The sequence below is a fragment of the Musa acuminata genome, chromosome BXJ1-6 (assembly GCF_036884655.1).
Source record: "Musa acuminata AAA Group cultivar baxijiao chromosome BXJ1-6, Cavendish_Baxijiao_AAA, whole genome shotgun sequence".
In the NCBI taxonomy this organism is placed as follows: domain Eukaryota; kingdom Viridiplantae; phylum Streptophyta; class Magnoliopsida; order Zingiberales; family Musaceae; genus Musa; species Musa acuminata.
Genome location: NC_088332.1, coordinates 35,115,335 through 35,142,096, shown reverse-complemented (window position 1 = coordinate 35,142,096; position 26,762 = coordinate 35,115,335). Strand labels below are relative to the sequence as shown.

Below are 26,762 nucleotides of genomic sequence, written 5' to 3'. Positions count from 1 at the left end.
TTTCTTAGGGATCAGAATCCCCCCAACACAAGCTTCAGATCTATGTAGATGTGTTACGTATCAGAGTGAGTAATCACAAAGAAGGGGAGAAGAAGAAGAAGGTTTCTTTAGCAGCATGAGGTTGGCCACGGTAAACGTGCGCACGCAGAGGCTAGCTTTTTGGCTCGCGCGCGCTCTCTCTCTCTCTCCACCTTCGTCACCAAAATCTATACGTCCGGTTGCTTTAAAATTCGCGGCGGGCTGCCCTGGCCCTGTTCCCACGTGCCGCGTTCCTCGCCGACACCATCATTCCCTGCCTCCCACGTGCTGACGCATCATCCACCCTCCGGCTTTCCTTCTCGTTGCGGGTCTTCTCGGTGGGGCCAGTTTGACCGTTGACCTTAGACAAACCCAACTCATATTCAATAGATAAAGCAGGAAGGAAGAGGAAGAGAAAACAAGCTGTTATAGTACATTATATGGATCTATCATGGTTTTAATTCATTTATTTCTATCAATAATAATATCTGATAATTTTCCTTCATTTTTCATTCAGTTATAATTAGACCAGCACTATTTATTGGGTAACTCATAGTGATAATAATATCATTCCCTTCATAATTTAGTGTTTGAGGAACATCCAAAACATAATCCATATGAGCATAATATATGAAAGTTGGAGAAGATATAAATATAGCAGCAGTTTCCTTTTAAATGAACTAATACTTGACGGTTGTTTTCACAAACTTCCCACTCTACCCTTCGCCAACTTTGTTTTTTTGTTCCCAGAATGTACCTCCTGCCTTCTATAAATAATCCGGCGCAGGCTTCAGCCATTCCATCTCTCCTTTGAGCTCATCTTGTTTAGAATCTTCACAGAAGGATGCATTATCAGGCGGCGTCGGCAGCGGCTGAGGCGTGGGGTTACGTGGCTGCGGCGAGAGGGGCGACGATGGACGCGCTGGAGCGGGTGGAGCGGCTGGCGGGGGAGAGCGCGGTCGTCATCTTCAGCGTCAGCACCTGCTGCATGTGCCACGCAGTGAAGCGGCTCTTCTGCGGCATGGGGGTGAGCCCCATGGTAGTGGAGCTGGACGAGGACCCGCGCGGCGGGGAGATGGAGCGCGCCCTCGCTCGGATCCTTGGTGGCGGAGGAGCGGCAGTGGCAGGAAGCGCCGCCGTGCCTGTGGTGTTCATCGGCGGGAAGCTGGTGGGGGCCATGGACCGGGTCATGGCCGCCCACATCAACGGCACCCTCGTGCCCCTCCTCAAGGATGCCGGCGCTCTCTGGCTCTGAACCCACCGCCTCAAAACCACGAACGGTATGATCGGTTCGCGTCTTCCTCTTATAATGCAGCTACAGATTACCAACTTTTTCATTTAATATGACTTCGTTTTCTATCTAATATTGGTTACTTAACAAGGTTTAAAAGAGAGAGAAAGAGAGAGAGAATGCGTGTGTGTGTGTTTGTGCGAGAGAGAGGGAAGGGAGGTTGGTTTTTTGGGTCCTCCATTTTGGGTACAAGATGATTGATATGCAAAGGCTTTGCTTGTATTACCTTCTTCTATAATTTTCTTCCTTTTTCTTCTGGGTTTTCGTGATCATGTGGGGTTTGACATGCATGATAGTGATGCTGATCATATGTATAGAAACTTCTTGAGTGTTGAGCAAAAACTGGCCAAATGGATTGTTTCCTTCTCCGAGTTCATCCAAATGCAGTACTTGTCATCTCTCTAGTTAATTTATATCATGGATCTGTCCTGAACTTTTGCTTGACGAGTCAAAATGAACTGCTATTTAAACTTCTTCTTCCTACCTTTTAATTTCAAGCTTATGACTCTGGGGCACAGTGAGTTTTGAGTTACTGAAAGAACACGAGCTTCCTCGTGATCGAGAGCATTGAAATCATACGATATGTTGGGAAAATGCTGCTCCATTGAAATCAAGAGCACGATATTCCTTCTTTGAAGAAGAGCGAGGAGGAATGTGGTCGAAATCTTCAGTTTGCGGAGAGAGAGAGAGAGAGAGAGAGAGAGAGAGAGAGAGAGAGAGAGAGAGAGAACGTCATCAACGACCAGACCACCAACTCCCACGTTTGTGCGAAGGAAGGTGGCATGGGGGGACATCGTTGTCGGCGTCGGGACCAATGAAAATCCGCCGCGTGTCTTGATGTGCCACCTACACCAACGGGCCGGGCACTCCGGATCCAAAGGCACGCATCTCCACGAGAACGTGTGGCACATCGATTCCAGCACTAGTGTTTTTTTCCTGTTTTAGCCCCTCACATTTTTTAATTTATATGGAAATCTCTCTTTTTATTTTAATTTAGAGAAAAATTCTGCTGGGATCTAATCACCTTCCTCTCTCTCTCTCTCTCTCTCTCTCTCTCTCTCTCTCTCTCTCTCTCTCTCTCTCTCTCTCTCTTTATGGGTTCCTCACATATTTTTCATCATTGTGTATGTTTGGCTTTCACAAACATATGTTATATATATGGCATAATGCATCGCCAAAATCAATCTTTTCCTTGGATTGGTTACCATAATTTCACATCTCAAAAGATATGGAGGACTACTTTGAAAAAAAAACCATTTTTCATTGGTTTTGTTGTCAGGAATATTTGATCTGAGATATATAAATAACATCGTTCAATTCCATATATCCAGAACAGCAACATATACGGATATCAAGATCGATCAAATTTCGTCTTCACCCATAATTCAACCGAGCATCCGATATCTTTTGTTGACCCGGATCCATATTACCTATTTAATGGATCCAATTTGCCACCCATAATTCGACCCGGCCCAATATGGTGTTTCTTCTGACTTTGCCCGTTATTGGATCTCCCTGTGGATATGTAACATATATAGTAGTCTCTTACAAGACTGAGATCTAACATCATCTTTAAAATAAAAGTCATCTTTAGGCATGTGTGCATCAGTGTATATATGCTGGTTGTGATATGTCCAAATTTGAACATTGTTGTTGTAAGCTAAAATAAGATTATTCTTGGAGATGATGGCAGTGTCAAATTTTAATCGCCACCTCATCCCACAAGTCTAATAAAAAGGATCATGATAGAGGAATAGTTTTTATTTCTTCATGCATACATATAACTACAAGAAGCTACCATTACTTATACTGACTGCAAAGACCAGAGTTACCTTCACAACTTACACTTCACTGACAACATACACAACCTTCTTAAGAGTCCGGAGGCACGGCATGAAGCTAATCAACCAATGGCCATGCCACTCGACTGCTATCAGACCTCAACAGAAGCCATTACTTCCTTGTTCTCATCAATCTCCTTCTGATCTCCGTCTCCCACCTTGTCTTCGCCATGAGTTTCGACCGTCCGATGGACCTCCACGGCCTTCTGGGCCGTGTCACGATTTGTGATCGGTAGGACGTGCTCCGGCGGCTCCTGCTCGACGACGGCGACCTTCTTCCTGTCCTTGTATGCTACGTAGAGCGCCATTTGCAGGATCCCGAAGATAAACCCCAGCACATTGGGCAGCTATGGAGCAGGAAGAAGGGGAAGAAGATAGAGTGATCTGGTGCTACAGTGCGATCGAAGCAGCTAAATGTAGGTGTTTGATGAAATTACCGAGACGTATAAATCCCTGATCAATAAGCCGTACGCGAACCAGACGACCGCGCTCAACGTGAGGAAGAAGGAGAGTGAGAACGGCATGAACTCCACGCTCTTTGTCCGTATGACGAGCCTCTGAGCAAACACGGAGTGCGTTAGTTTGCCACACTAACTGCTTACCAAGGCGTTGCATTGGCGCATGTCGAACTCACAATGACGCTTAGGGGAGCCACGAAGACGCTGACGGAGAAGCTCACGCAGATCCATCCGAGAATTTCAACTCGCTTCGCGCCCTCTGACAGCAGCAGAGTCAGCAGAAGAATCAACCCGAACATGGCGACGATGACGAGAAGAACCAGCTTCGCAGTAAAGATCTGCAACATAGAGACAAACACTTCATCGGAGATGGATAGTGTTAATTGCCGGCCTCAACAAATTCCCGCTCCTACGCTCTGTGTACCTTTGCCGCCTTCGGCGCGTAGACGAAGTAGACGACGATGTAGACGGTCTCGATGGGGCAGCCGACTGAGTTGATGGTGATGAGCAGGCAAGCCTCGGTCTTGAGGAACGCGTAGGAGATCCATAGCATGGCACTGAAGAGAGCAACCACGTACGGCACCGACTGAAACCCTTCGGTGGACTTCCTCTTGTACACGCGATAGAATGTCGGCCTGCATTGGCGTTGATTGAGACCAGTAAGATCACTACAATTAATGCCTGGCATAAACAAGGTTGAATGGAAAAAGAAGAAGTGAGGAAGAAGATGTTCACAGTGGCGCCAGGTACACCATGAAGGAGATGATGTTACCTTTCGATCAAAGCCAATGCTGGTGTTAGTGATCTCATCAAACCAAAAGCAGTATTGACACAACAAAAACTTGAGGATTAATATAATATGATGGCTATGCTTTGATTTGCTTTATAATATAATATGATTCCACTTCATAAAACTGCACCATTTTGCATCATCATTAGAGAGAGATCCAACCATGAAGACAGCAGTAATCACCATTGAGCTCCATACAAATAGGGAAAGAGAGATTTTACCTAGGATGCCAAAGGTGAACGCCCAAGGACGGTCCCAGGATAACCCAGCTGCCATCTCTCTAGTATATGGCGAGCACTAAAAGGAAGTGAAATCTCCTTGAGAAGGAAACCCTCCAAAGTGGCTCGCAGCGGGCCTGAGTGCTTGGGGAATGCGGAATGACGAAGGCCATTTTATAGGGAGGAGGGAGTGAACAGTGAACTTATCAATCACGTCGAACAATTAGCTTATCCTCAAAACAACATGGAAATACGTAATCGCATGACAAGCTGCATGTAGGTAAGTAAGAGATCGTATTTAAGTTACATTACTGACTATGTGGGAAAAGGAGCCATGCAGTGGTGTTTGCATTGTGTTATTTGGGAAAAATATTATTGATGTTCTGAACAACTTGACGTAGATTATACCTATATGTGCAGAAATATTCATTATGTCCTCAAAATAAGGATATCGAGCTCCTGAGGTAGAAATATCATTCTCTCGAGGTGAAAATATCGTGCTCCCGATATGCCACTTGCATGAAGATCGAGATCAGGGGTTTCCCGACCCGATCCTTTCGATGCTCAAATTAGTAATCTAAGATCTCAAAATATAGGTTTGAGTAGTTTAAAAGGAGTCCCTTTGGTTTAAGATGCATTCGTCGTCATAATGGATGAGAAGTAGGCTTGTAATAATCTTTCTTATCATAAAGGATGAAAAAAAAGTCTTTCTTGTCATAATGGATAAGTAAAAAATTTGTGATTCTTTCTTATTATAATGGACGAGAATACAACTTATGTTTTCTTACTTTGAATTTTCGTCATGTAGGCAGATGAGTGGAGGGTAACTTGGATCTTACATAGCAATCACATGTCAAATGATAATAAATTCCCTATCATTTGTCCCCCCTCCAAAGGAGTGCTTCGGGGCTCTTGCAAGAGGGGTTCGAAGCATGTCATATAGTCTGTTTAACATGGGAGCATTCGAGATCTCATCTTGTGAGTTGAGTTTTCCCAATTCAGGTGTTTCGAGCACATTGGGCTTATGTTTCTACTATAGCGGATTTCTCTTGACATCAGTTTGGGTTTCTCGACTCATGCATTTCAGGTGCATCTGGCTTTACGGCTTTGCCATAGTGGATTTATTATGGTGCAGGTCAAGTTTTCTCAACTCATGAATTTCAAACGAATTTGGTTTTATATCTCCGCCATAATGTATTTATCTAGGTGTGAATCGAGTTTTCCCAACTCATGTATTTGGGGTGTATTTGGCCTTGTGCCTTTATTGTGGTGGATTTATCTTAGCACGGGTTGAATTTTCTCGACTCATACATCTCAAATGAATTTGGTCTTATGCCTCTATCGTAGCGAATTTATTTTAGCGTGAGTTAGTTGACTCATGCATCTCGGGCGTATTTAGCTTTGTGCCTTCGCCATAGTAGATTTCTCTTTATACAGGTTAGGTTTTTCTAACTTACGTATCTTAAGTGCATTTGGCCTTACGTATTTGTTATAGTAGATTTATCTTAGTGCGGGTTGAGTTTTCCTAACTTACGCATCTCAGGCACATTTGTCCTTGTGGTTTCGTTGTATTGGATTTATCTTGGTGGGAGACGATTTTTTCCAACTTATACGTCTCAGGTGTAGTTGGCCTTGTGCCTTCATCGTAGCAAGTTTATCTTGGCACATATTTTCCTGACTTATGTGTCTCGAGTACATTTGGTTTTGTGTCTCCATAACATATTTTTCTTCATGTAAGTTGAGTATTCTTTACTTACACATCTTGGGCACATTTGGTCTTACGCCTACACCGTAGTAGATTTACCTTGGCATGGGTCGAGATTTTTTGACTTACACATCTCGGGTGCATTTGGCCTTGTGCTTCCATCGAAGCAGATTTATCTTAGTGCGAGTTGGGTTTATTAATTCATATGTCTCGGGCGCATTTGGCTTTGCATCTCTACCATAGCAAATTTCTCTTTACACGGGTTGGGCTTTCCTAACTTATGCGTCTCAGGCACATTTGGCTTAGTACCTCCGTTGTAGTAGATTTATCTTGGCGTGGGTTCAGTTTTCCCGACTCACATGTCTCAGGTGCATTTGGTTTTGCACCTTTGCCATAGCAGATTTATCTTGGCCCAGGTTAGGTTTTTTTGACTCATGTCTCTTGGGCACATTTGGCCTTGTATTTTCGCTATAATGGAATTATCTAGTTGCAGGTTGGGTTTTCTCGACTTACACGTCTCGGGCGCATTTGTCCTTATGCCTCTATCATAGTGGATTTATCTTGGGATGGGATGGGTTTTCTCAACTTACGTGTCTCAAGCGTATTTAGCCTTGCGCTTCTTTTATAGTAGATTTATCTTAGTGCAGGATGGGTTTTCCTAACTCATGCATATCGAGCACATTTGACTTTGCACCTCCAACATAGTATATTTCTCTTTACATGAGTCGGATTTTCCCAACTTAATCATCTTAGGCATATTTGGCCTTACATCTCCATCATAGCAGATTTATCTTGGCATGAGTTGGGTTTTCTAAACTTACGTATTTGGGGTACATTTGTCCTTATGCTTATACGGTAGTGGATTTATCTCGGCATGGGACAAGCTTTCTCGACTCATGCGTCTCAAGCGCATTTGTTCTTACACCTACGTTATAAAGGATTTATTTTGGTGTAGGTCGGATTTTCCCAACTCACGCGTCTTAGGCATATTTGGCCTTATGACTCTACCGTAGCAGATTTATCTCAGTGTACGTTGGGCTTTCCTAGCTCACGTGTCTTGGGCGCATTTATCTTTATGCCTCTATCATAGCAGATTTTTTTTCACATGAGTTGAGCTTTTCTAAGTTACGTGTCTTGAGCGCATTTGACCTAGTGTCTCCATTGTAATAGATTTATCTTGACGCAGGTTCAGTTTTTCTGAATCACATGTCTCAGGTACATTTGACCTTGTGTCTCTACCATAGATGATTTATCTTGGCGTAGGTCGAGATTTTCTGATTTATGCCTCTTGGGTGCATTTGGCCCTATGCCTTCGTCGAAGTAGATTTATCTTAGTACGAGTTAAGTTTTTTTTTACTTACATATCTCGAGCGTATTTGTTCTTGTGCCTCCATCATAGTGGATTTATCTTTGAGATGAGACAGGTTTTCTCAACTCATGCCTTTCGAGCACATTCGACCTTATTCCTCCATTGTAGCGGATTTATCTTAAAGTAGATCAAATTTTCCTGACTCACGCGTATCAACCACATTTGGCTTTGTGTCTCCGTCGTAGCGGATTTCTCTTCACACTGTTTTCTTTACTTATACATCTTGGGCGCATTTGGCTTTCTACCTCCACCATAACGATTTTATCTTGCACATGCCAAGTTTTCTCGACTTATGCCTCTCGGGTGCATTTGGCCTTGCGCCTCCTTCGTAGGTGATTTATCTTGGTGTTGGTTGGGTTTTCCTAACTCATGTGTCTCAAGCACATTTGTCTTTGCACCTATATCATAGTGGATTTCTCTTCACGTAGGTCGGGTTTTTGTGACTTACATGCCTCGGGTGTATTTGGTATTATGCTTTGGCCAGAGCGAATTTATCTTAGCACAAGTTGGGTTTTTTTAACTCACATATCTCGGGCGCATTTGGTCTTTTACTTCCGTCATAGTGGATTTATCTTAGTGCAGGTCGGGCTTTCCTAACTCATGTGTTGGGAAATCATGGGGGCGACATCACATGCGCAGCGGAAGAACAAGAAAACAAAATCCCCGATTCCCAAAAAGATGTTCGTCGTCGTGCGAAGATTGGTGCGAAAAATCCGCGAAACATAAAACTGCGTATAGAGTAGATTGTGTTACCTAGGGAGATCGTATATCCCTGTTTCCTTGCAGATCCTTAGGAGAGGGTGAAGGAGGTCAAGCGTCCTCCTCTCTAGCGGTGATCCACACAGCAGGGTTGCGACGACGCTCCTCAAGACTCCAGGCCTGCTTTGAGGTGGAGAGGAAGAGGAGAATAGGAAAGGCAAGCAAAGGCTCTAGCCTATGAGGCTCTGAATCCCTCATATTTATAGAGGTCCCCTGTCAAACTCTAATGGGTCCTCCCCTAGTGGGTATTGGATCTGCATCCAATAAGACAAGGGCTCCGTCAGATATCTCATATCCGAACCTCTACTCATCGCAATGCCTACCATATGTGTGTGACCCTCTAGGCCCAATATCGAGCTGACCGTGAGTCATACCTATCAGAACTCCTTCTAACTCAGTGAATATTATCTCTGTAATAATTCACTTGACTCATCGACTACGGAAGTACTAGGCCACTACGCCGTAGTCCCTAGACGATACAGGGGAATCCAATCCATTGGACCTGTCTGTCCTCAATTACCGTGTACCTATAATCCCTCATCCATCTAATATCCCAGAGACCGTATATCGAGCATGGTGTTGTCAGACCCATACGGTTTCTACTCGAGTCTCGCTCTAATCGGATTCTCCCGGAGAACTCTTTCTCTCTCAACCCAAATGACCCTGGCCAGGGATTTGTCTGAGCAAGAACACATGGGATATTCCTCTCATGACGCCGAGAGTGGATGATCCTCTATCGACACTCAATAGCCCTCGTAAGGTCGACTACCACTCCCAATGACCAGTTGTACTAGATCTGGGACAGCCAAACCTATAAGTCTAGTATCAAAGAGTGGAGCACTCATACAGGACATCCTTGGTGTCTCAAGTCTAAGGACCAGATACACCACTAGGATTACGGAATCGCTGTCTGACAATAAGGCATCATCAACCATCCAGCATTCCGTAAGCGGATCAATCAGTGATCTCATTCTCCAATGAGCACCTGTACTGTATCCCTAATGTCCCTACACGAGCAGCTATGAGACCAGCTGCATCCATCATATGGACGGGTATACAGCACACCAGTCTATCCAGTTATCACGATGTCCCTCTCGAGTAACCTATGACCGGGATTATTTAGGATATGTGTTTAAAGGTGAATCGATCTCATTATCGTGATCTCATCACGATCCGATTCCCATTGCACAAATCCAAGGACATCACAATATATGTATACATTTATGCAATAGTTATAAAGTGATATATGCCAAAATATAATAAGCAAAAAGATTCTGTATCAAGTCACACGTGCCATCACTCACGTGATTGGCTTGCTGGGCACCTATGACTAGCATCATGTGTCTTGGATGCATTTGGCCTTGTGTTTTCACTGTAATGGATTTATCTTAGCGCATGTTGGGTTTTCCAGACTTATGTATCTCGGGTACATTTGGCCTTATGCCTCTATCGTAGTGGATTTATCTTGCCGTGGGTTGGGTTTTCCCGACTCACACATCTCGAGTGCATTTGTCCTTATGCCTCTATCATGGTGGATTTCTTTTAGCGTGGGTTGGGTTTCTTGGACTTATGCATCTCGGGTGTATTTGGCTTTACGTCTCCATCATAGTGGATTTATCTTGGTGTCGGTTGGATTTTCTTAACTTAGCATCTCAAACGCATTTGACCTTCGCCTTTATTATTGCATATTTATCTAACGTGGGTTGGGTTTTCCCGACTCATAGGTCTCGGGCGCATTTAGCGTTGCACCTCCACCGTAGTAGATTTCTCTTCACATAGATCTATTTTTCCTAACTCATGTATCTCGAGCACATTTGGCTTTATACCTTCGCCATAACAGATATCTCTTCATATAGGTTAGGTTTCCCTGACTCACATGTCTCCGATGCATTTAGCCTTGTGCCTCCACTATAAAGGATTTATCTTCATACGGGTTCGATTTTCTCGACTCGCATCTTAGGTATGTTTGGCCTTATTCCTCCATTGTAATAGATTTATCTTGGTGCGAGTCAGGTTTTTCTGACTCATGCATCTCAGGCGTATTTGGCCTTGTGCCTCCACCATAGTAGATTTATCTTTGCGCTAGTCTGGGTTTCTCAACTCATGCATCTCGAGAGCATTTGGCCTTGCACCTTCATCGTAGCAAATTTATCTTAGTGTGGGCTGAGTTTTCCTGACTCATGCGTCTTGGGCACATTTGGCCTTGCGCCTAAGCCATAGTAGATTTATCTTGGCATGCGTTGGGTTTTATCGACTTACGCATCTCAAGCGCATTTGACCTTGCACCTCTGCCATAGTAGATTTTTCTTGGCACAGGTCAGGTTTTCTTAATTCATGTGTCTCGGGCACATTTGGCTTTGTGTCTTTACCGGAGTGGATTTCTTTTCATGCAGGTTGGGTTTTTCTGACTTACACATCTTTAGTGCATTTGGCATTGTGCCTTTGTTATAGCGAATCTTGGGTCTTCCCATCGTGGCGGGTTTCAAATCTTTCTTCTATTGTGATAGATTTCTTGTCCCTTCTTTGTCGTAGTGGATCTCTAGTCTTCCTGCTATGGCAAACTTCAAATCTTCTTTCCTCTGTGGAGGATTCCATATCCCTTCTCCGCCATAGCGGATCTCGAGTCTTCCCATCGTTGCAGGCTTCAAATTTACTTTTTGCCATCATGGATTTCATATCCCTTCTTCACCTTAGTAGATCCCGGGTCTTTCCACCATGGTGGGTTTCAAATCTTTTTTTTGTCATGATGGATTTCATGTCCCTTTTCCACTTTAGTGGATCTTGAGTCTTCCTACCATGGCAGCCTTCAAATCTTCTTTTGACTATGACATATTTCCATCCCTTCTTTGTCTTAGTAGATCTCTAGTCTTTTTGTTATGGTGGGTTTCAAATCTACTTTCCACTATCATGAATTTTATGTCGCTTCTTTGCCATAGCAAATCTTGGGTCTTCCCGCTATAGAGGGCTTCAAATATTCTTTATGCTATATTAGATTTCATATCCCTTCTCTGCCATAGTGGATTTTGGGTCTTCCCGTCGTGGCGGACTTTAAGAATCTTCTTTTCATTGTGGTATATTTCATATCCCTTCTTTGCCGTAGCGAATCTCGGAACTTCCTGTCATGGTGGGCTTCAAATCTTCTTTTTGTCGTAACAAATTTCACATCCCTTCTCTACCATAGTGGATCTCGGGTCTTCTCGCTATGGTGGGCTTCAAATCTTCTCTTCACCATGTTGGATTTTGATTTTGATCGGCACATGATGATGATCTCCATCGGAGACGTCATGGTGGATCTTTTCGCTGATGATGGTCTCAGTGACGGACTGGAGGCTGAGCTAGTTGATGAGTGCTTGTACTCAGCTCTTCTTCTTCGAGGTGGCCAACGACTGCAATAGTCAAAACTCCACGAAGAACATCATGGTCTCTTCCATGGTGAGCATGGGGTATAGGAGGTTGTCCTCCATGATATAAGTAGATATCACCTTGAGGAACTACCCATCGAGCTTCTCATCGTTGAGAGTGATAGAACCTTGTAGGCTCTCCCACATGATGTTGTTCACAAGGGCATTGATCAGGGTGGACTTGTTGGAGCCACTTGCCCCTAACATTGTGAAGATCTCCCCTTCCCTTGCCTCACTAAAGATGGAATTCAATAGCATCTTAGTCTTAGAGATTGCCTCTAGTGGTGAGGTCAATGGTAAGGACAAAAGGGATGGGGCGGGAGGCTAAGTGATTGTCGGCACTACCTCCGAGGGTAAAGTCATCAAGCTCGAGGACATGGTGCTCTAAGGAGGCATAGCCATTGCTCTCGGTGATACTGTTGCTATGTGTATCGTCGGTGCACTTGAAGAGCTGGCCGAGGGTGATTGACTTATTTCCACCATCACCTTCGGAGTTAAGATCGATTAGGGTGGCCATCGCTCTTGGTGACGTTGCTGCTGATCGCGTGGGCATCAATCAACATGGTCATCAACTATGTCACCATTATCGCCTTCAGAGTCCTAGTTAGCATTAGCTCGGGAGCTATGGGATGAAGAGCTAGCCAAGGGTGATGGACTTGCTATCATCACCACCACCGGAGTCCTAGTTGGTGTGAGCTCGAGTGCTATGGTGGTCGACCAGGTCGTCACAGTCGATGTGCTCAGCCTCTACTATTGAGGAGGATCGCTGGTTGAATAACGATATCTTATCCACGAATTGGGGCATGGTATCACTTCACTATCCTCTTTTATCTTGTTGGGGTCTCTTATTAGATATAGGTGCTAGTGGGTGCCAGTGGTAGTGGTGGTTGAGCTGCTGTCTACGACTGAGATGGTGACATTGCCTGTTGGGCTAGTTGGGGCAAGAGTGAAATATTAGCTTGCATGATGCCAATTAGTATATGCACTTGTTGGGTGAGGTTTAGGAACACCTTAGTGGGGACAAGTAGGTGACTCAGGATCGTTAAACAGACTCCCATATTGCATCGGTATTTATGCATGAGATGGATTTATCCACATATAGAAAGGGTGGTTGTTGCCCCCCTTGAGTAAAAGTACTAAAGGTTTGGGTAGGGCCTCCTCACTTGAGCGTTCGTTAAGAGGGTTGGTAGATGGATATTCTTACGATATTAAGCCCTCATTCTATACCAAAATATTAGTGAAAAATATCATAGACATATTGGTTAGCTCGATATAGTCTAAATATCTCCAATGTGAAAATATTGTTCTCCCGATGTGCCACCTACATGAAGATTGAGGTTGAGAGGGATTTTCCAACCCGATCTCTCTAACGCTCAAGTTAGTAATCCGATGTCCCCCAAATGTAGATTTGAGTAATTCAAAAGAGTCTCTTGTATTAAGTTTAAGATATCTTTTGTGATTGACTTTCTCATCATAATAGATGAGAATAAAGTTTGTGATTGTCTTCCTTGTCATAAAGGATGGGAAGAAAGCTTGTAATTACTTTCCTTGTCGAAGAAGCTTATCTTCTTGTCGGATGAGAATGAGATTTATGTTTTAATTTTCCATCATAATGGATGAGAAGAAGATTTGTGTTTTAATTTTCGATGTTGGAGGGTGACTTAAATCTTAGATTCCCATCACTTTTCTCTTCTTAGACCCATGCATACATGCCCTAAGGAACCAAGATTTCCTCGGTTTTGTTCTGTACCTTCTCTCTTTGTTTTCTTTCTTCCAAATCAAAAAATAACTAATTTGCAAACTTTTAATTCTTTTTCTTAAAAGATAACTATGATTTCATTAATCGAGTAAATGCAATGGTACCATGAAACTATAACAGCTATATATCTGCATTGAAACATCCGAATTGATTAATATATTATTAAGCAAGTAATAATTTTTATATTCAAATTCACAATGCGAGCATCATATATTATTTAATATAATAATTTTTTTTTATTTTTTAAAAATAAAAGCTATAGATTTGGAGACAAATCCTTTTCCATATGTTAGAAATACTAATGATTTTAGCAAAATTGGCTACCAGTTTACAGACTGGTTTCTTTCCCTATATATGTCTTTATATTTTTCTAATTCTTGAATAAATTTATTTTGTGAAATATAACTCCATAACTATATATACATGTATATATACAAATTCAAAATGACATGTTAATTTGTTGATAGGAATTTAAAGGTAGGAAAATAATGTGAAAAATTGGGAAAAGTGGTTGCATCCTTTGAAAAATTTATTTTTTAAATATTTATAAGGAAAATACATATCTTTCAATTTATTATCTCTCTTCAATCTTAGGGTTGCCACACATTTTGGTTTGGGTCAAAGCACCATTGCCACCGGAACGACATGATGCAAACGAAGAAGCAACAGCTGTATCTGAGTGCCTCTCATGGAGCTCAAACTCTTACATTATTATAATAATTTGATATTTAGACATCAGAGTTATAGCATAACAAGTTATATTTTAGGGTTAAAATTTTAAACTTCGAATATTCTTCAAATTTTGATTTTCCCTGAAATAAAAAAATTGTTTTTTATTATTTAAAATAAATATCGAGGATAAATTTGATACGATCATAAGATGATGGATCATGTCGTTTACGACGCATGATATGATGAAAGATCTAAGTGATAGAGTTTGTATGGCGAGAAATTTGTGCTCTTCATATATTTAGTTGTCTTTATCAAATACTTAAACAAATAAGTGAAAGAGAATATCATAGGAAAAAAAAAATAAAACGAATAACGATTTAATTTGTCAATACTTAATTAACGCTCTATTATAAAGAACATTTTTTTCTTCCTGAAGTATTTTTATTTTTCTTCTTCTTCACTCTCTCTGTTGTCTTTGATAAGCCTACTTCTAGCCTCATACTCCTTGTTGCAATGAAAATAATAAAAAGAAGATATCATAAACTAATCTATTTATTTAGCATAATTGGGCATTTTAAATAGACAATGTCAACTAAAGACAAACGCTACTAAATAAGTAATATAAAATACATGAAACTTAGTGATCCCAGGTGTGGAATTATTTCACCAGCAGAACAAGAGGGGGGAATAAGAAAAGAGAAGGTACAAAGCAAATATGCAGCAAGTGTTGCAATATCTTGTTCCAAGGGAGCAAAAAAAAAGAGCAAAGGAGAAGATCATGGCTAAATATCTTCTTATGTGCCATCAAGTGGCAGAATTGGGAGCCCCAAAAACCTCACACATTGTTGGTAGAGGAACCAAATGGGTTACCTCATCACACCATGAGCAGCACCCAGTGATAAGCATCTTCATGCACTTTTGTCTTCTTATCCTTCTTTTGCTACAATGGAATTATCTTCGTCCTGGAGAAGGAACTATCTTGGCCTGCCATTGGATGGTGGTCAATAAAAAATAATTACAAATGCATCACTGAATGCAGAATCATGCCTGTCTTCAAGGAAATGTGGCCACAAACAAACCTTTTGATCCCTATCTTCCATCTTGTTCTTATCCCTCCTTACCCTGCTACTACTTGTAGCTTCTTGTCAGCTCTTCTGAATTCAGCAAACCCTATCCCAGACGCCAGCCATCACTACTCCTTTTGAGAAATTTCACAAACTGTGAGATCAGCAAAGCTTAGTAATGGGAGCAATCATTGATTCTCCTCCACTGAAAGCATATATATGTTACTTCCCAATGGAACATGTTGTCATAATTCAATGCTTTTCGAATTCCCAGCCTGAGTACATCTAATACAACATGAAGCGCCCTTGATTAAGGAATGCATTGTCCCATTAGGATTGGTGGTGAGTGCATGTTTGAGCTTAGCCAAGGCACAACCTGCAATATCTAAATTTGCAAACCATTAACAAACATGTCTTCTTTTAGGAAGAATAATTTCAAAAGCTCAAATTAACCTTTTACAGACTTGATTCCATTCAACAACAGTTCTTTCATGAGGAGATTAGGTAGTCTGAATTCTTGAATTACCTCGTAGTTGGTTACACACTTCTTGAATCTCCATCATAGACACATCTCTAATGTTGTATTAATCACATGAAGTTGATAACACTAACTAATTTCAGGAAACACAATTACCATATAATTTCAGTTCTAGATCATGCTTTATTTGAAATGTAATACCCTATCTGTAACTTAGATAGCGTCCACTGCTGCCATCCATTCCATTGAATCATTTGACTCTCACATAATAGATTTTAGGAGAGTTACACAAACAGTTGTGACGATAGAAGTAAACAATGCAGCCGAAGAATTTTGCCAGCATCAGGCCTTTATATTATTTGTCCGAGGACAAGCATGAAGGTATCCCATTTTCTTAATTTGGAAACTCATAAACATAAAGCAAAAGAAATTACCAACTTGTTGAACATCCCAACTGCAGAGAATGCCAAGAAAGAATGACCAACCTCAAATATACACAAGGAATTTCCTTATTGTGCATGGATTCCAAAAAAGAAGCATGATTAGTGACAATAATTAATAGCTCAGAACAAAATCAAAGCCATTACAAATGTCTAGAATTGGACAAAAAGAAGCACATCATGCGTAAAGGATGTCTTACTGCAGTCAACAGAAGCTAAACTTAGCACATATCTTATATCATAAGGTTCTGCTGTTGACAATTAAATGGTTCAAACTCAAATTTTGTTCTATTTTAGTTTCAAACAGAAGTGCTCCTTACCACCTATCAAACAGACATGCTCTTGCCTTTGCCGGGACCAAGTCCAAAGATTGATGCATGAAAATCTGTCGTACAGGCACTAATTTTCTAAATTCAACACTCAACGACTGCACATGAATGCAAATGTATCTTTAATTGCAGAGATTATCTTTACTCTTGTCAAACACTGTTTACTCCTGAAGTGGTTTCATTTCTTGACCCCCATTTCTGATCCTGCACTTGTATGCTAACCACACAAGTTTTAGGTTTAGATTAGGGTCTATAGCTGATAAGTAGCAAAAAGTTTCATGATTGAATCCAAAACCAATGAAAATTTTTCTGGTTATATATGGACTGTCTACAAAATCACAACTAATATCAAGTCAATAGAATAGATCGAGGGGTATCAATTATTTTTTTCTTCGATATCTGGTTCCCTCAATTAGTGAGGAGAAAATGAGACTAGGGTGGATACCATGACACTACGTCCTCTTATAAGATGTGACTCAACTAAAAGAAAGATATGGTTTGGTCAGATCAGCACTTTCCTGATCTCAATCTCTGCCATGTCACCTCGCTGGAATGGGAGGCAAAGTGTTGCATGGTAAACCAACATAGAATTATATCACAACCCATTGTCAAGCAGTGTTTTTGAACTAAATAGTGCGTAAGGTGGCCAAGATTCGAAAAATCTGACTCGAGACTGATTGTGGTCAAATCCATGCATATATATACATTGGTATCTTTCTATATTTATGTAATCTACATGCTCAATGCAGCATGACAGCAGCAATGACTTATAATTAGCTAGATGATTTGATAGTTGCATTCTGTACAGGTATTCATTCCACCAAATATGCAAGTGAGATCTCCCATCACATATAGTGATTATTTTACAAATAGGATTCCAGTTTCTGAATCATTAGTGGTGAGTATCCTCCAATGATTTTAAATGTCACCAATCCTTGTTTGAAGTTTGGTGTGACTATAGCCTCTCGCTGTTATAGGAAAGTTATCACCAATACTTGTTTAAAGTTTGATTTGACTATATCCCCTATCACCTTAATGGAAACAGGTATCACAAACTAGATGCAAATTCTGTGTAGATAGACCAAAAACAAAGAATATTTCATGGGGTTTGGAATACATCTTAAATCAAGATAAAGACTATAAATTACAAAAAATGATGAAACAAGTGTATAAGGCTCCTAGGTTTAACGGATACTTACCCCTATAGGCATTATTTCTAGGACTTAAACCTTAATCAATAAAGTCACAAAGGAGACCTCACGTGCCAAGGCTCACCTTCATGGATAAGAAGCTATAATTTTTTACATAACTAACATATGCTTCATGTATAATATTGCACTTAAACAAAACTTGGAACAGAATAAGAAATTGATGTAAAACAGAGTAGGAAAGTACAAAGAAAGAGAGGGGAAGAGAAAGAAAGAGAAGTGTGAGATATGAGAGGAGGGTAAGAGACTAAAAAAGATGTAATTCTTTTCATTCAAATATGAAGTTATCCAATCACAAGCTCCACTATTATAAGGGTTTAGGAGCCTTAGTATAATCAACGGAGGCAAAGATTCTCAAGAGTAATCTCTTAGGGAATTAGTATGCCTTTTATAAATCTAAAATATAACTTCTAAGATACCTAAATAGTAAATAAGTACGCTTAATACAAGAGTGTATTTAATATAAAAGGAGTCCCTAGAAAGACTAAAAGACTTTAATTTTCAACATAATTCTTAGAATTTCTACGCCAACTAATTGATGATATTTTATTGATTTCTTTGTCTAGAATAAACTTTTCTAAAATCCTTTGTAAAACTAGATGATTCTCCATCATTCTCCCCTGGTGGAAAAGAACTCGAACCCGGAGAGTGATTTGCAAGGTACTAGTCTAATTAAGTCTAGTACAAAGTTACAAAGTTCCTCTAGAGTAATCCAAGTGGCATAAGAAGCTGGACAATTATGCCACTTGACAAGAAAGTGTTGAGTAATGCTGAAAGAAGACATAACAAGGTGATCATCAAGAATGAACTCTACGTTAGCCTTGTGTTGTGGGAGAATTGGTGCTTTGAGAGGATTGCCATCGCAGAAACACTGATAGACAGAGAAGGAGGCTCAAAAGTATCATATTATAGAGTTAAATCATCTATATTAAAAACTAAACTAATATTTAAGTTAGAAGCAAATCGAGGATATATGTATTATATCCCAATTTTTGGATAATGGGGAAAGGACCAATAGCACGAGCATGCAATTTTTTGAAAGAATTTTTAGGGAATCTCTGAACATGAATCAAGGCATAATCGCCAACTTAAAACTCTTGACATCTACAATATGCATTAGCAACAAGTAAGGTTCGTCTTACCATGACATACTATCAAGTATGGGCAATATGTATCGGTCCGATAGGGGATCGATATGGGTAATACATACTAGTCTGTCGTTATGCCCCACCATACCATGTGTCAATACATCAATACGAACCATATCGATAGTCGATCGGTATACCAATACGAATTGGTAAGGTGAACCATTGTAGCAAGTTCATAACTTTCATTACTTAGGACAATTTTATGTTGAATCTCAACATGCAAATCATGAATATGTTGAGCGAAAAAGTATGTTGGTTCTAAGGCACGATAGTTAAGTGAAAGAGGTATAAGGTCAATGAGGGTGCGAGAAGTATCGCCGATGATAGTTTGACTGAGTTATTGTATGTAAATTTTACAATGGGTAAGGTTAAGTCCTAGTTTATAGGTTTCTTGCCAACTAAACATCTAAGAAGATTTCCCAAGGAATGATTAACAACCTTAGTTTGGCCATTAGTCTGGGGGTGAAGGGAGAAGAAAATTTCAATATTGTGTTAAACAGTTTTCACAAAGTTTTTCAAAAGTAGCTAACAAATTTCGTATCCCTATCTGACACTATGGTTAAAGGCAAGCCATGTAATTTAACCACTTCTCGAAAAAATAATTTAGCAATATGTGAGGCAACGTTGGCTTGTTACATGGGATAAAGTGGGTTATTTTTTAAAATCGATCAATAATAACCAGAATAGAGTCATGGTGACATGATGTTTTAGGAAGTCCAAAGGCAATCTAAACTCACATCTTAACATGGTGAATGCGGAATGGGCAATGGGGTGTATAGGATAGCATTTTGTTTATGAGTTTTGGCAATTTGATAGATATAACATTGCGACACCACTCGAGTAACATCTCGCTTTAAGGAAGGCCAATAAAATCTATCCTTGACCAATGCAATAGTCTTGTCTCAACCTAAGTGACCTGCTAATCCACCCATGTGCATTTCCTAAACAAAAAGTCTCGGAAGGAGGATCAGAGAACACTCAATCTAGTAGATCGAAAAAGATAACCATTCCTAATAATGAAATATGTACTTTTATGATGGTTTCCGTCTTGAACTTCTCAATATATGTGACTAAATTCTAGACATTAGGTATACTTTCTTTTATCGCACGAATCCCATGACCTTGATACTCATGGTAGAAAGGATTGTAGAAATTCTACTAAGGGCATCAACAGCTTTATTTTGAGTGCCAGAACAATGATTAATTACAAAAGATTATTCATTGAGAAACTCAACCCACTTGTGGAGCATTTAACTTCTTTTAGGTATTTAAGTACCTTAGGGCCTCGTGGTTAGACAACAAGACAAACTATTGCAGCAGAAGGTAATATCGCCAATACCTAAGATATTGTATAATCACATAGAATTCTTTATCATATGTAAAATAATATTCTTTTGCATCATTGAGTTTCTCACTGAAAAGGTGAAAGGTTGACCCTCTTGACTAAGAATTCTTCCTAATGCCTATACTAAAGGCATCACAAGTGACTTTAAAAGGTTTACTAAGGTCAGGGTGCCTAAGAACAGGAACGATGGTCATTTTCGTTTTAATGTCAGCAAAGGCTTTAGTAGTAGTAGCCAAGGTCCAAGAAAACTTACATTTCTTTAGGCAATCAATGATAGGTGCCATGATAGAACTAAACCCTCTAATGAATCTCTTATAAAAAAAGACTAATCCTTGGAAGCTTTGAACCTCAAAAAAGGCTTTAGGCTTAGGCCATTCTAAAATGATGCTGATTTTTTTTGGATTAGTGGCAACACCTTGGGCAGAAATTATGAAGCCTAGGAATAGGACATGGGTTTGTATGAACGAACATTTTTTTCAGATTGACATAGAGCTTAGCAACTCGAAAGGTAGTAAGAACCTATCAAAGATGTTCTACATGATTCTCTTTGGTCTTACTAAAGATCAAGATATCATCAAAGTAGACTACAATAAATTTACCTATGTAGGGTTGTAAAACTTGGTTCATGAAGCGTATGAAAGTGCTTGGGGCATTGGATAGACTAAAGGACATGACTACCATTCGTATAGGCCATCACTAGGTCTAACACGAATTTGGTGGTATCCGCTTCTTAGGCCAGGTTTCGAAAATCAATTAGATCCAACGAGAAGGTCTAACATATCCTCAAGTTAAGGAATTGAGAAGCAATATTTGATTGTTATTTGTTGATCACTCGGCTATCCACACACATCCTCCACGACCTCTCTTTCTTAGGGGTTAATAAGGCAGGGACAATGTAAGGACTGAAGCTATGTTGTACAAAGCCTTTACCCAAAAGTTCTTCAACTTGTTTACCTAACTTGACTCTCTTCGTTAGGATTCATTCTATAATGTGAGAGATTAGGGAGATACAATCCTGGGAGAGGGTCAATGGCATATTGAATTTATTGTAAGGGTGGTAGCTTACTTGGTAATTCTGAGGGTATGACATCAGAATATTCATCTAATAAGGATTTAACCTCAAGAGTTGAGTCAGGAATAATGCAAGAGCTAAGAATTTCTCTAGCAATGATGACCACACAAAATTTATTATCTAAACTCTTTATTTCAAAAGATTAAGGTACCAGTAAATGGAGTCCCTGATAGTAGGGGCTTGTGGAAGATACTTGGAAGTTCCTATTTTGTCCTTTTCTAATGATTTTGTTGGTCATAGGATAATGTTTTTGCCTTTGTATCGAAAGACATACATGTTTATTCTCCCGCAATTGGTCACATCAAGGTTATCAACCAAAGCCAACCTAAAAAAATATGGGCAACGTCCATTGATAGGACATCACAGTAAATCTCATATTGGTAATCACCCATTTTAATTGATACCAAGCATCTCTCGATCATAGGTAGAGTGATTTTATCAACCCAAGCTACTTTGAATGGTGTCGGATGTGACTTTACCTTAAGGTTTAGTCTCTTGATAGCAGATCTTGAGACTACATTCATATTGCTACCCCCATCAATAATCAATTTGTAAGTTCTTTCCCCATTTCAGATACAAATATAGAAGATACTTGTCTTCTTCTACTCATTGGAATTACAAGCAGTAGAGAAAATAATATGAACAACATTAACATGGGCATCTTCAATTTCTAGTTCATTTTTATCACCTGAGCAAGCTTCAAGTTCAACTACTTTTAAGATAAGAATACGTTGAGGATGAGAGGTAATGTGACCTCTATTATGACAGTAATGACACTGAATTAAAAACAAACTAGTTTGAGAATCAGTAATTGAACGAGTTGGACGATTCATGATTTGGTCAAGATTGTTGCTAGTAGTGTGATTTTTAACTTAATAGAGCCACTACTTGGGGTAGATTGGGAAATAGTTCTATTATCGAGAGACTGGGAAGATGCTCGACGAATTGGATAAAGTTTGATGTACTTTTTAATCTCAAGAGCTCATCGAGAAGCTTCCTCCATGGTGTCAGGGAAACTAAGAGAGACTTCTCATTGGATTTCATATCTTAACCCATTAGCAAATCTTGGAACAGTGATGATTTGTTCATCTTCTATTCTATACTTAAGTAAAAGTTTCTCAAATCAGGCCAAATACTCTACCATACAAGAATTCAACAGTTTAAGGTTTAATAATTATTCAACCTGTTAACTTCGAAAATAGGTTGGCAAATATTTTTCTTTAAGTTTTTGTTTTATGACTTCCCAATGAGTGATGGGTGGCTCTTGATGGTGTTTGAGACTACATTGGATATGTTACCAATATTTCTTAACGAACCCAAGTAGTTTCATTTTTACAAATTGTATATGTTCAATATTAATCATTTCATACTGCTCAAAGAAGTCTTATATGCTATCTAACCAATCAACAAATACATCTGGGTCAAACATACTATTAGAGTCCAGCAAATCCATTTTGACTCTTCTAGCCATTTCCCCCAAATTGTCAGCAAACCAAACTCATTGGCCCATTGCTCGGGTTTGCGGATTTCTAGTATGTTCTAGGAATTCATTATTAAGGCCAAAAGCTTGGTCATCAAGAATTATTGAAGTATGATTATGAATAGATGCTCTATAGGTGGACCTAATATTTGTTTAAATTGGGACTTGGGGAGTAGCTAAAATTCCTTGATTTGAGACTATAAATTATGGAGAATGGACGTATCGCCTAACTGACTCATCAACCTCCTTATTCATAGGTCATATTTCAAGGTGTTGGACAACTATTAGGACCTGGGTCATTTGATCACATAACTGGTTCAATATTATATCATGATCTACTAGCTTGGTCCTAAGGGTGTCTACCTCACTCTGTTGGTTTAGAGATTCATCAGAATTGATTTGGTTTTCATCTCACCGAGTTATGATTATAATGCTCAGTGATTTAAAAAGCGCTAGGCGCCAAGGTCCAAAAACGCCCGAGGCGCTAGGCGCTCGCCCAAGCGCTCGCCTGAGCGAAGCAAGGCGCTAAAATATAAAAATATATAATATAATTAATAAATATAATTATTTAAAATTTTAAATAAAAATATGCTATTAAATTAAGAAAATCTATTAACACTATTAAAAATTAATCATTTCAAATAAACTTAATATTAACAGTATACTGTATACTGAGCCTGTTGACTGAGAAACGAGGAAGCAGCGGCGAGCGGCGAGCAACGGCAGTAACAGCGGCAGCGGGAAAGGGAGCGGGAGTGACGAGCAGCGGGAAGCGCGAGCGGCGACAGCGACAGCGGTGAGCAGCGGCAGCGGGAGCAGGAGCGACGAGCAACGGGAGGCGCGAGCGGCGATAGAGGCAGCGTTTGCGAGCAGCAACAGCGGCGAGCAGCGGGAGGCGCGAGCGGCGACAAAGGCAGCGTTTGCGAGCAGTGACAGCGACGAGCGACGATAGGAGCGACAAGCAGCGGGAGGCGCGAGCGGCGACAGAGGCAGCGTTTGCGAGCAGCGACAGCGGCGAACAGCGACAATGACAACGTTTGCCAGCAGCGACAACGGCGAGCAGCGAGATCGAGATCGGGATCGGGTGTGGCAGCGGCAGCAAGTTAGGGTTGGGAAGGGTTATATCGGTTTAGTTGGTTCGATGGAACCAACTAACCAACCGAACCAGACCTAAAATCTTGGTTCGGTCGCCTTGGTTTACCTAGGCGCTCACCAGAAGCGCCCAGCGCCTGGGCTCGGGCGAGCGCTCAGGCGGCGCCTGTTCGAAGCGCGGCACCTGGGAGATTAGCGAGGCGCTCAGGCCTCACCTCGCCTCGCCCGAGCGCCTAGGCGAACGCCCGAGCGCCTTTTCAATCACTGATAATGCTATCGACAAATCACCTTTTAGTAATGAGATTGTTAATTGTTACAATGCACAAGATAGAAATGTAATGTTTCAAATGGTTCACTTTTTTTCCTCACTTTTTGTTTTGGTTTTAAATTGGACAACTTCCAAGGGTTCAAATTTTAGTAGTATTGTAGTTGTAGCTAAAGGAGAAAGAGAGAGTGATAAAAAAAAAAAAGAGAAAACATGGGGAGAAGCGATGAAAACCATGATCTAGTAAAATATATGAATTTTCTTTCCAACAAAAAAATATTAGTAAAGTTTTCAAAAATTTACTTAGCACTGAGAGCTATGTGGTCTACCAATTCCATAGGGACAATTGTCTTAAAGTTCAATTCCACACCTAAGGAGTTGACGTTAGCGGTGCTAGTTGGAACCCAATAGAGTACAAGGCAAGTTTCTTGATAGGTTCTGGTACTAAATTGATATAGAACGGAGTATGAAAGTAGAGAGAAAGAGAAGAGAAGAGAAAGAAAGAGTATGTGATAAGAGAGGAGGGTAAGAAACTTAAGAAGATGCAATTCTTTTCATTCAAGTTTGAAGTAAGTCATCCATTGACAAACTCCATTATTTATAGGGGTTTACGAGCCATAGTATAATCAATGAAGGCAATGGTTCCCAAGAGTAATCTCTTAGGGAATTAGTATACCTTTTAGAAATAAAACATATGACTTCTAGGATATCTAAATAGTATATGAGAGCACTTAATAAAAGAGTACAGTCAATACAAAAAGAGTCCCTTGAAAGACTAAAAGAATTTTTAATTTTCAATAGATTAAACTTTTCTGAAATCCTTCGTAAAACTAGATGACTCTCTATCAAAAATTTTATAAAAAATGGAGGTACAACAAAAATCCACATCAGGATCATAAGAACTATTTGTAATTTTTAGGGAGAGTGGAGAACTGTAGGCTTTTTTCTGTTTTGACAAAATTTTTCATATCCAGTAATCACATAATGCAATTGAGACCGACACTGATTATTGAAATTATAGCACCATTATGGGGTCCAGTAATGTCAGTTTAATTCTTGCAAATGGATAATATGAAAGCATTTTAAAGGAAAAACAAAGAGTTCGTAAAAGAGAAAATATTCGGCATCCAAGTACTGATCTAAGAAAGCTGAGAACCACCTTCCTTGTCATTTCCAAAATGAATTATCCATAATGCATTGTATAAAATGAATTAACATATTCGATACTTCAATCATAACAACTTCAATTAAACATAGCTATTAAATTTGGAAAGGAGGTGTGCAACTCCATTTCATGTGGACTTGTCAAGGTTTCACATTAATCAAAGAAAAGAAGCGTTTCACTATACAAGGATCAAATGGGTGTTTAACCAAATTATTCTTCATGTAAAACTACTAATAGCAGACAAATAGGACAACCGGAAAATTAGAAAGGCGTCACTTGTAAATATATTAATCAAAGGAATCTTTGCTTACTATCTGATAATCTTATAGATGCATGAAAAAGGGCATTCTTTGACACAAAAAGCTCGCACATTTAAACTTGAGGATGAACAAATCTTCGATCCCAATCTGCGCGGGACGCGGCGCCTTCCGTTGCCTTGCTGGGATCGACTTCACAGTCTCCAAGGGTAGGTTATTGGCCGTGGGACGCCGTCACGCGACCGGCGTAGGAGTTCCTCATCACTCACGCTGGTCCATTATTAGGCGGTGGCCGCGCGGTAGGCTAAAAAGAACGTCTAGCGGGAGACTGCCTCCGTCGACTCACCAGCCATGGGAAAGACGACGAATTTGGATGCGGCGGGCGTCAGGGATTCGGAGGACGGCGATCAATTTCGATTTCAAATAGGCTTTGGGCCGTTCCGGTCCGGTCTGGTCTGATCTTAGAGATCTGATAAGATAAATGGGCCCTTGAGCTTAAAAGATCACACTCTAATAGGTTAACTTCTTGGTAAAAATATAAATCATATTCTCAACCACCACAGGACTTTTGCACATCTGGGCCAAAACTAAGTCTTAATCTCCGATATCCACGTGATCATTTTGGCACTAGGAGGAGCCTATATTGCAAGACCAACATCTCACTAACCCCCACTCAGTAAGCGCTCGAGCAAAGGCATTTGGTCGTTGACCTATAGCACCTTCACCCATGATGGGCAACTATCGACAGTTCTAACTTTTGGCACTTCTACTTCAATGCAAACCCTGATGTGATACTAATGGTTATGCAATGACCCTAGCCTCTCTTTGCTGATGGAAACCCCAACCTATATGTTTGTCTCAATAGAGGTCTTCTTGAACCTCGCTCGAGAGGTTTAAACACTTGTAGGAATAATGTAGTTAGTTATCTCTCTACACCCACAACTAGTGCAATCGATGCCTGCTCCTCAATAGCAATAATTAGGTATAACCCAGATGCCTACTAAGGCACCTTGGCTAGATGCAGGTTGCCCCAAAACCTCCTCAATTAATTGACCTCCCAATTGATGGGCTCTCGAGGTCCCCCACTGTCAAGTTCAATGAGTCTCGCCACCTATAATCGATGATGCCTAAGTCTAAA

At 40.4% G+C, this 26,762-nt stretch overlaps 2 protein-coding genes and 1 long non-coding RNA gene across 3 annotated transcripts; 1 reads left to right on the top strand and 2 right to left on the bottom strand.

The window, feature by feature from the left end:
- Positions 1 to 838: 838 nt before the first annotated feature.
- LOC103988917 (glutaredoxin-C5-like) lies at positions 839 to 1,793 on the top strand. Its single transcript, XM_009407603.3, has one exon. The coding sequence runs from the start codon at positions 863 to 865 to the stop codon at positions 1,271 to 1,273; it is 411 nt and encodes a 136-aa protein (XP_009405878.1). The 5' UTR covers positions 839 to 862; the 3' UTR covers positions 1,274 to 1,793.
- A 1,449-nt stretch (positions 1,794 to 3,242) lies between these two features.
- On the bottom strand, positions 3,243 to 4,674 carry LOC135677506 (bidirectional sugar transporter SWEET14-like). Its single transcript, XM_065189864.1, has 6 exons — positions 4,620 to 4,674; positions 4,344 to 4,380; positions 4,033 to 4,243; positions 3,785 to 3,946; positions 3,588 to 3,707; positions 3,243 to 3,497 (listed from the first exon to the last, which is right to left on the bottom strand). The coding sequence occupies exons 1-6, from the start codon at positions 4,672 to 4,674 to the stop codon at positions 3,243 to 3,245; spliced, it is 840 nt and encodes a 279-aa protein (XP_065045936.1).
- A 10,216-nt stretch (positions 4,675 to 14,890) lies between these two features.
- LOC135676742 (uncharacterized) lies at positions 14,891 to 26,066 on the bottom strand. The gene is made up of 3 exons (XR_010514397.1): positions 25,679 to 26,066; positions 15,361 to 15,730; positions 14,891 to 15,265 (listed from the first exon to the last, which is right to left on the bottom strand). It is a non-coding gene; the product is annotated as an uncharacterized LOC135676742 (long non-coding RNA).
- Positions 26,067 to 26,762: the final 696 nt, after the last annotated feature.